Below are 10,714 nucleotides of genomic sequence, written 5' to 3' on the forward strand. Positions count from 1 at the left end.
GCCCACTAGAGGGCTGCAGCGCCACAATAACCAGCCTAGTTCAAATGAACAAAATGAATCAAAAAAAGATATAAGATATAGAAATATATAAATATGGAATAGAAGAACAACGTTGCAGATATATATACATGTGCATTATTCTATATTCTATAACAGTGTTAGAAACGCAAGAAATTGTAGTGCGCTTGCCACTAGTGCCATGAGTGCGCTCACTGGATTTCAGTTGTATTATTAGAACAATAAAGCCTTAAACTGTAAAAAAGATTTGCCTGATTTTCTAAATGTTTGTATCTGCCCAGCTCTGTGACTGTGACAAGCCCGGAGACCAGGGCTGATCTGCGTAACTGCGCGCAGCCTGGATGACAGCTCATTTCGTAATGAAGCAAAATGCAGATTAGCCTGGAGAAGTTATGAAGGTATGAATGGAAAATGTAGCGAAATTAAAAGTAGATTGCTGACCCAAAGAAAATACTGAGGAAAGAGTAAGGCCACAGTTTTAAAAAGGAACGTGAAAAGGTGCCAAAGACTTATTTTATTCTATTTATTTATTTACCAATTTGCGTTATAGGTTACTTGTAAGAAGTTATGACCCCCTGCTTCTGGCGTCCCCAGTACTGTAAGGCTTTACGTAACAACAGCACAAAAGAAAAGTCTGTAGCCTGATGCACTTTGCTGCAGCTTTCTCAAAAGTGACGGGGACAAAACATAGATTGACACATTTTCAATGTAACATGTTGTGTTTTGAGTTTGTTTTTTCCTCTTTCTTAGTTTTTCTAATGTAATTTTATTATTTCTATGTATATATTTATTGTTTATGAATTTGTGCTCTGGCAACATTGTTTACATAAACATTCATGGCGCGTGAGAGAGATCTCCACGGAAACAAGTTTCTGCCACTACAAGTTTCCTCCTCAGTAGAGGAAGAGGCGGCCAGGCTGGACCCTGATCCTTCCCACAAGAGGTGTTATATTAGCCTAACTATAAAAATAAAAATAGAAAGTAAACTTGATGCGCGTTTCTTCATTCACCTGCAGCAAAGTCGCAGACGTCAGTCCAAAGATCAGTAGGTGATGGGTAGGTGATTCACGCGGAAGTGCCTCAGCTACACATACAGGTCCGTGTGTGACGGTGGCGTCACTTACTGATCCTCAGTAGGCCTAATTGTATTTCAGACTCGAGCTTGGGAAAACGTGGCGTGCGCTGCTCTACTTGATCAATGAAAGAGCTTCGCTACTGGAAAGCTATTTTATTCAGAAAATAGTGGAGATACCACCAAGCTACTGAGAAATGTAGTTGAACTATACTGCCCAACACTGCACATTTCTGAGAAACATGCTCAGAACAGAAAATATATTCTCCATATAACTAAATATTTGTTCAAGAAAAAAGTTTTTAAAGTGTTTCATAGAGTTTGCGAAACTGAGTGTAGGAGCCATTTCTATGTTTTATGTCCAGGTTTGGCCAGTAGGTGGAAGTAGAGTGCTGACATAGCTAACTGGGGCTCTGCTACTTGGGAGAGCAGGTGCAAACAGACGCAGGTGTTGCCAGAGGCGACAACCCAACTAGTCTAGTTTTTGACCGCGAACGATGCGGCAGCTGTGGCTATTTGTGTGAAGTAGGGTATATTATGAAACTGTCGATGGAGATGTAATATTGTACCGTTATAGATGTTGAAGACTGTATGTGCAACAATGAATCATAGGCCTCTCACTCATGCATGAGTGAGAGGCCTCCCTTGATGGCATCGCCTTGGCCTCCAGCACCACTGTGAGGAATCTTGGAGTTATCTTTGATCAGGACATGTCGTTTAAGTCTCACATTAAGCAAATTTCTTTTCTTTTTTCACCTACGTAATATTGCGAAAATCAGGAACATCATGTCTAAAAATGATGCAGAAAAACTAGTCCATGCATTTGTTACTTCTAGACTGGATTACTGCAATTCCTTATTATCAGGCTGCTCGAAAAAGTCCATTAAGACTCTTCAGCTGATCCAGAAGCTGCAGCACGTGTTCTGACAGGAACCAGGAAAAGAGATCACATTTCTCCTGTTTTAGCTTCTCTGCATTGGCTTCCAGTAAAATCCAGAATAGAATTTAAAATCATTCTTCTCACCTACAAAGCTCTTAATGGTCAGGCACCATCTTATCTTAAAGAGCTCATAGTACCTTACTACCCCACCAGAGCACTGCGCTCCCAGAATGCAGGGTTACTTGTGGTTCCTAGAGTCTCCAAAAGTAGACTAGGAGCCAGAGCGTTCAGCTATCAAGCTCCTCTCCTGTGGAACCAGGTTCCAGTTTGGGTTCAGGAGGCAGACACCATCTCCACATTTAAGAGTAGGCTTAAGACTTTCCTCTTTGATAAAGCTTATAGTTAGGGCTGGCTCAGGTGAGTCCTGAACCATCCCTTAGTTATGCTGCTATAGGCCTAGACTGCCGCGGGATTTCCCATGATGCACTGAGCTCCTCTCTCCTCTACTTTCTCTCCCTCTGTATGCAACCTTATCCCATTATTGCATGTTACTAACACAACTTCTCCCCTTTCTGGTAGTCTTGTGCTTTCTCGTCCCTCTCCTCTCTCCTCCTATCACTTCCTGCAGGTTTTCTGGCTCTGGAGCTGTGGAGTCTGGATCTGTGGCTGCGGGTCACCTGCTGCCCCCGTGTTCCTGCTCGACACCCTCTGCTGCAACGACTATTGTTGCTAGTTTTATTGTTATTATTGTTATTATAATCATTAACATTACGATGGTTACCATTAACACTATTATAAATATCTGTACCATTTTTCATTCAGTCTATAGCAACATCACCTTCACTGTCTGTACCTCTGTGTGTATATTGTGTAGGCTGCCTCCCTCCCCTCTCTCTCCTTCCATCCCTCTTTTCTCTCTGTTCCTCTCTTGCCCTCTCTCTCTCTCTCTCTCTCTCTCTCTCTCTCTCTCTCTCTCTCTCCTCCGCCCACCCTGAGCCATGGTTCTGCTCGAGGTTTCTGCCTCTTAAAAGGAAGTTTTTCCTTGCCTCTGTCACCTAGTGCTGCTCTTGGTGGGAACTGTTGGGCTTCTGTAAATAACATCACAGAGTACGGTCTAGACCTGCTCTTTTATGAAAAGCGCTGTGAGATAACTGTTGTTGTGATTTGGCGCTATATAAATAAAATTGAATTGAATTGAATTGAGAGCAGGTGCAAACAGACGCAGGTGTTGCCAGAGGCGAAAACCCAACTAGTCTAGTTTTTGACCGCGAACGATGCGGCAGCTGTGGCTATTTGTGTGAAGTAGGGTATATTATGAAACTGTCGATGGAGATGTAATATTGTATCGTTATAGATGTTGAAGACTGTATGTGCAACAATGAATCATAGGCCTCTCACTCATGACAGAGAAGAAGCTGAACTCCTGTTACATTCTTTCTAACCAAACAAAACGCCCACGGTAAGCTGCGTCAACCCTCTGTGTAGCCCTCAGCTGCTTTAAGCTATAAGGTCTGGAGGTTACAAAATAAAATCTATAGCGGCTGTAGACAACGCAAAACAAAATTTGCAGCCGCGAGGGACTAAACAATGAGAGACTGAAAACACCGTGACGCGCAAAAACTAGGTTCCACTCAACGATCCAAGTTCAAGCATTTATTACACTTCAACACATAAAAAATACAACTGGCACTGCAGTTACCAAGTCATAAAACTTTCTGTGTGAGTGCGGTCAACAGAATGCCTTTTCCATGTGTTTTTATGATTAATAAAACTGCAAAGGTGAAATAGTAATTTATCATCAATTATAATTTTAATGCACAATTGCTTATACAGCCACATAACATTTAACATTTGGAACAGTGACACAGATGATGGCCCATTTTAGCTCAGTGGGTTAAGGTTAATTGGGCCGCCAAGAAAAACATCACTTTTAAAAAAAATATGTTCATATACCAAACTAACAACATTATTTCTGATTGATGCCATAAAGACAGATATTATGTAGTATGTATAGTTTTTTTATGTGCATGTTTTTGTTTTTTTTATAGATTTATCATCCTTATAATAGTTTAGTTAGATTTGGTATGTCAGGCTACTTACCATGCAGCTTTCTGGTGTAGTCTTTATTTGAATCATTCATATAACAGTTATGACAACAGTTTGAAATCCTTTGCTCTAAATCATTTGCAGTCATTGGCTCTAAATTCCAGAGGGGCTGGGACCCCCAAACCTTAAATGGCCCATTTTACCTGACATCACCCTATCACTTCCGCCCATAACCCTGGTGGACACGCCCACTACCTACAATCCGAGTGCAGTGAATAATATGAATGAGGCCATAAACATAAAACACATGGGAGACTTACAGGTGGCTCCTACAGAATCAAAAATGCAAAACATCAGTTTAAAGAAAGCCAGGGAACATAATTCATGAATTACAGTATGAGGTAAACTAATCCAAAATTTAGGGGCATTCGGTCCCCTTCAGATTCTGCTGAGCTCTGGGAGACACTTAGCAAGTGTTCAGTGGCTCCACCACTGTAGAGCCAGATCAGTAATGACTAACTTATTTACTGTAAAATAAACAGTAGAAGGTAGCTATATACTAAGAGCATAATGAAGGAGAATTGTAGCTAAACATTGCTGACACGAAACAGGGAAGCAGCAGCCTCGATGACTGTTGCTCAACATGGTGGACTGAATGTATAATTTAAATGATCTACAATGATCTGTTGATTTCAACAAGAGGTCTGAGTGAAAGGAGCTGTAGGGGTCGACATCTTCTCCTTCATGCGGAGACAGCAGATAGATTTAAATCAACATACTGTAGTCATTTGCAAAAGTGATTTATTTAGTTGCTACAGAATAAATAGGTACAAATGTTGTACAAATTAAATTATGTAATATACAAAATCATAATGCCTCTAAAACAGAATGAACAAACATGTTGAGACTCACAGCTTAAAAGCAAAACACAAGAGGTAAAACTAATAAAAAGTGCAAGAAGTCAGAAAACAAGAGCAACATGTATTTCAAAGTAAAAAAACAATGAAACTATATAAAGCATAACTTCCGTGGGCGCCAGGTGCCCTGCCTAAAGGCCCGTTCACATTTGATGTTCAGGGAGTGGAGAGCTTAAGATTAAACTTCAAAAACAGTTTATTTCCATGTAAAGTAAATTTAGCTCTTAAAGTGTCAGACAGCTGCAGGTTGAATTCTGTATTTTAAGGTTTCACAAATATACCCAATCACACTGTCACTGGGGAAGATTTGTGGGCTCATATTTAGTCATTGTGAAAAAATAAATAAAATAAAACAGAAGGGTCATTTTGAAAATAAATAACCATAAAAAGGTTTCATAGTAGGAGGTATGTTGTAATAAATATTTACACTCATGACTGATCTCTACAGAATAACTAGTTTGTTTTTAAATGTTTTCAATTTAGAGAAGAGTAAAACACTGACGTTACAACAAGGCTCATTTTATAATCAGGAGCCGGCTCCTGATCACCATGTTCGTGGTTTACGCCACCTACTGATATGCAGTCTATTAAGTAGGCCTACAGTTAAGTAACATTTGGAAAATAAGTTCATTTGTGAATCGTATAGATCAGTCTCAAACAAAACAGGGTTCTCACAGTTATCCTCCTTCGGGGCAGGAGAGCCCGACGATGAAGAAAGGCTTGGCACTTTTATTCAAAGTGACTTACAATTACTACGTACATGTCAGAGGTCGCACTCCTCTGGAGCAACTAGGAGTTAGTTGTCTTGCTCAGGGACACACTGGTGGATGTGTCAGTGGGAATTGAACCTGAGTCTCCCACAAAAACAGGCATGCGTCTTATCCACTGCACCATCACCACCCCTTCTGTCATCTTTTTTGTCCATCATGTGTCGCTTTGAGGTGAAATAGCTGTCATCTCTGGCTGCCACTGAAAGAGCTGAAGATGACTGACGAGGTTTCAAATTTGAGCAAACTCTAAAAAAATAAATATTAAGTCTCTCTCTTAAAAAACTAAGTCTCAAATCGATCCTGTCACCAATGACTTGTTGAGAAGAAGTAGCAACTTCCAGTTCTGAAAAGTGAAGCCAATGTGAAGGTGCCTTAAAGCTGCATTCTTTATAACGTGCAGCAGGGGGCGACTGCACTAGTTGCAAAAAAGTCCGATTGTATAGACGTCAATGAGAAAATGAGGCTACCTCTCAACTGATTTATTCAGTAAAAATTTTCCTAGTGAGTTAATGGTCTTTGTCGCTAGTTTCAAGTCTTCTTCAAAACAGTATGATGTTCATTTAGTAAATTATGGTCCCATTTAAAGGGAAATATAAAGCATGGGGATGCTTTAGGAGGGACTACCTCGTGATTAACAAGTCGCTATAATGGTGACCTGTCAATCAAGCTAGAGGCGATTCGTGTCCACTGCTCTGTGTAAATTTAACCAGCGCTGATGAAAAAAAACCTAATCAGGAGTCGTCTTTTTTTCCCCCCGGTAAGTACATTTTATTTTAAGCCTGTTCTTCACTAGGCAAAATGTCAAACTCGAGGCTTCAAACTTTATAGAGTCTGTGGTTGAGAGAAGAGGACAGTTCTGGCACAGTTCTTCTGCAGGCAGTACTTTCCACAGTCTGACCAAAACGTGTTCAGCAAGAACATCCACAAATTTAAAGAAAACTTTTTCCCAGGACGTCTGATGCAGCCACGTCCCAGAGTTTGAGGTGAGCTGAGGATGAAGAACACACAGAGCAGAGGCCATGAGTTGTTTCTGCACCAGAGCCTTAATTCAACATAACCACATTTCACTGCTGATAAACCCACGTACAACATAAACTTCTCAAACATCTGCAGGTTAACAGATTAAAGCTCCAGAGTTTATTTGACTGCACGTCCAGTGCAAAGTTATGGATATAAAGTATTTCTTTATGAGCAACTAACTAGAAGCCACATTGGATACAAAAGACTCAAAAAGCAGACCAGCTTCACCTTCTTCTCTTAAGAAAAGCTGACCGAGAAAGTAGAAGAGGCTCTTAAAAAAGATCCATTTATTGCACTCGTAACAGATTTTGCACAAAAATAAATACATTATTTGTGTGTCTGAGGAGCCTCTTCTGCTGTTTCTCAGCAGGGGTCAAAGTTCATGATCAAACCAGACTCACCTTCATTCTGATGGTAATCTGTGTCCATCATGAAGAGCTCCCTCCTGCTGATCCAGTGGGTCCACTTGTGGCTGGAGGTGATGCTGGTCTGAATCCCTAAAGTGATGAGGAAGATCAAAGAGAGGGACGTGTAGAACGCTCTCGTCTCCGTTAACATCAAATACCAACGAGCTCTTGAGCAAGGCACCTAGACTGGAAGTGGCCTTTCTGGGGTGACGTCATACTTTGGCGGCTGGAGGGACAAGTTTAATAATCAGTCAACTGTCTCCAAGAAAAGTCTGGTCAGATTTACACAACGTGATCAGTTTCCTTCTGACTCACATTTAGTTTTTGAGGCTTGTGTTTAATCACATATCCAGCGACGCCACCACAGACTCCCAGGACCAGTAAGACACACACAGCTGGGATCCAAACGCCCTGATAGGATCGACCACCTGATGTGAAAAAAGACAGAGGCAGAAGTTACAGTAACTGAAATACAACAGATACACAAATCTGAGTGTGATTCAGGACTAATAATGTTAATTCTTTCTCTCCTCACAGAGTTGAACCGTCTCCTCACCTTTAACATGAGTCTCCTCATTTGGATCAGGAGTTTGGACATTTGTGGGAAGCAGCGGCGTCTCTGTCGTCGAGGATTTAACAAAGTTTGGATCTGAAATTAAAGATTTACAACACATTAAAAAGAAACAACCATTATAGGAGAATGGTCACATAAGCTGTTGACAAAATGATCCTTTAACTTCTACAGATGTCTGTTTTTGACCTGTGTGCAGAAATCGTCTATGTTCACTACATTTTGACAGTAAAGTTCTGCCTTGTGTTGCAATCTGGACCATCAGCATCTAAACAAACTCACCAACAATAAGTAGAATAATCGACTCCTTCACTTGGCTGTTTAACTTGGGGATGAAACATTTGTATCTCCCTCCATCAGCCTGTGTTACGTTGGTGATCTTCAGAGAAATGTTTCCACGTTTCAGTTTGTCTGTGAACAGCATCGTCCTGCCGAAGTACGACTGGAGCTTCATGTCCAGGTTTTCACGTCCGTCCCTGTAAACGTGCACGTAGTCGACCCGGCTCAGACGATCAGAGGGGTCGGGCTTGAGATCTGGCTTCGACCACTCCACCGTCAGATCCTCCACATTGTAAGCAGGATCCAGGTGGCACGGCAGGATGACATCATCACCCGGAGCAGCGATGATTGGCTGAAGTGACCCGATCACACGAGGCTGACCTGGAAAAATGAGGCAAATTTAAACCTTGGACAGACACGATTTTGACTCTTTATTGATTGTATAAGATTGTACATGATTATTATTGTGGTTATGTATACAGTATTACTTATACATCTACACGCTACCTGATTCCACTTTTATGCCAACACGAATTTCCCCTACGGAGAATCAGTAAAAGGTATTTTATCTTATCCTATATTATAAGCGGTGCTAATAAGGAAGATTTTAATGTAGTGATAGGATTTAAAACTAGAGCTACAACTAACAGTTATTTCCATCAGTGATTAATCTGTTATTTTCTGGATTAATCAGTCTAGAAAATGGTGAAAATGTAAACTACAGTTTCCTAAAGGCAAAAGTATTCAAACTCTCTAAAAGCTTGTTTTATAAACCAGAAATATTGTCTGTTTATTGTCAAATAAATAACAATTGAGAAAGAGATCATGAGTTTGTAGTCATGACTTTGCCAGTTAACAAAGCACAAATCTTTTCATGGAAAATTGAGATAAAATATGACATAGAAGAACAAGGGGTCTCGAGCTGAATAAACAACATGACACAAACAGCGTGACAAACGTTTTCTGCGTCTGCGCTGTTGTTGATGTGAAGTGGTGGATTTGTGACAGTATTCTCATTTAATTATATTTTAAGTCAAATAATAAATCTCACACTGGAACCAAAGTTGAGTCCTGACATGAGAACAGGCTTTATGTTTCCTGATTTCAGTTTAAACCGTCCTGCTTATCAGGATGTTGGATGTCTCCCAAAAGTTTTGAAAAACAACCACAAGATGTCCTTTGTTTGATCACACTATTCAAACTGTGGCACGTGAGCAGCTGACTGACCACTCATTCTTAACCAGTTAGTTTAAAATTGTGATAAACTGATGAATGATTTAACACTCATTTTAAAACACTGAGTCCTTTATATTTGTATCAGTCCCATGAAATGATTCATGTGGCAGGAAAAGCACCTGAATGTTTACAGGTGACTCACTTACTGAATCATAAAGTTCCTCTTTCCCACCAACTTGAAACCAAATTCAAAATTATGAGTAACAAATCTGGTCATGTGAGTGAAACGCAGGTGTTTGTTTTCTTTTAGCCTACAGGTCAGTGATTTTTCTGTGTTGCTCTAAAATCAATCAAAACTGTCTTGATTTTTAGTCACGAGTAACTTAACAGCAGCAACTGTTTGTTATGTTACGTGTGGTTCAGCGGCTTAAACAGCAATCAGCAGCCAATCAACTTAATTAATAATAAATGATCAATATTAGATAAATAAATGAACAACATTATAACGTTAGTTTTAAAGTTACTTAATATAACAATTATTTTCAACTCACATTTCAGTTCATGTTGGCTACACTAATGGATACAGTCGCTATTTAACTTTTTTTAACTGAATATCGCTCGACATTTGACAATGAATGAATGAATGAATGAACTAAAGGTGCCGTTAACTCTCGTAACGTTAGCGAAACATATGAACTCACCTTCAACAGGCTTCGTCCAGACAGCCGTACTCAAACATACAGCGAGAGTCCAGAGTGGAAAAAAGGTAAAACCAGGCACGGAGCTCCCGAAGTGAGCCATAAAAACAGCTGAGAGTGAGACAAACAAACAAAAAACAAACAAACCCACCTCCTGAAGTGAGCTCGACTGCTGCTGCGCTGTCACTCTCACTCTACACAGCAAGGGACTACGCGTTGACGTCACGTGATGACGTACTGCTTTCAAACCACAGTGACGTGTTGTGCTTTGATAAGATTCATAATTAGCTCAAACTCATTAAACTGGTGATTCATCAGCACGTGATGATGAATCACCAGTTTATGACTCAGGCATAACTTACTCCAAGAATGTATGTTTTATAATATCCTTTCAGTGTCTTTTATGTAACGCTTTAGTCTGCCTCTTCTGTTATATTATTTTCTTTCATTGGACACTCCAAATAATAAATCATTTAAATTATTTTCTGTTTTTTCACGTTACTTGAGAGCAAACTCAAAAGTCAAAAAAGTTTCAGAGGGTGGTGTGATAGCAAATATATTGATCATTTTTAATGATTCATGCCGTGACGCTGAATGTAATAGTCAAAGCATCTCTGTTGTCTGTGTCTCTAAGAGATCATAACCGTGACCATGGATAAATCACAGGCTCTCAGCTCTCCTCACTCATTCGAGCACAGGCTATATCTGGGCTACAGAGAGAGCTTGCCTCACAGATTTTTAAAAAAATATATGAATTGCCATCACAGTGGTAAACTCAATTATCAGTTGACATTGTTTAAACCAAAACATACATTTATGTAACTTATGTTTTACTCTAAAGCTCTACTCTCATCACACCC

At 40.0% G+C, this 10,714-nt stretch overlaps 1 protein-coding gene across 1 annotated transcript; it reads right to left on the reverse strand.

Moving 5' to 3' along the window:
* Positions 1–6,650: 6,650 nt before the first annotated feature.
* LOC119900152 (myelin-oligodendrocyte glycoprotein-like) lies at positions 6,651–9,983 on the reverse strand. The gene is made up of 6 exons (XM_038714909.1): positions 9,858–9,983; positions 7,984–8,361; positions 7,687–7,779; positions 7,446–7,558; positions 7,125–7,356; positions 6,651–6,691 (listed from the first exon to the last, which is right to left on the reverse strand). The coding sequence occupies exons 1-5, from the start codon at positions 9,955–9,957 to the stop codon at positions 7,312–7,314; spliced, it is 729 nt and encodes a 242-aa protein (XP_038570837.1). The 5' UTR covers positions 9,958–9,983; the 3' UTR covers positions 6,651–6,691; positions 7,125–7,311.
* Between the last annotated feature and the right edge of the window lie 731 nt (positions 9,984–10,714).

The sequence above is a fragment of the Micropterus salmoides genome, unplaced genomic scaffold (assembly GCF_014851395.1).
Source record: "Micropterus salmoides isolate LMB-PRFRI ecotype aquatic unplaced genomic scaffold, ASM1485139v1 Ms_hic_scaffold_1281, whole genome shotgun sequence".
NCBI lineage: Eukaryota > Metazoa > Chordata > Actinopteri > Centrarchiformes > Centrarchidae > Micropterus > Micropterus salmoides.

Excerpts from the sequence above, each read along its gene's own strand:
- LOC119900152 (XM_038714909.1), bottom strand. The coding sequence starts at position 9,957 with ATGGCTCACTTCGGGAGCTCCGTGCCTGGTTTTACCTTTTTTCCACTC. Across the intron at positions 7,780-7,983 it reads GATTATTCTACTTATTGTTG|ATCCAAACTTTGTTAAATCC; the intron begins GTGAGTTTGTTT and ends CTTTAATTTCAG. Across the intron at positions 7,559-7,686 it reads TGAGGAGACTCATGTTAAAG|GTGGTCGATCCTATCAGGGC; the intron begins GTGAGGAGACGG and ends TTTTCACATCAG.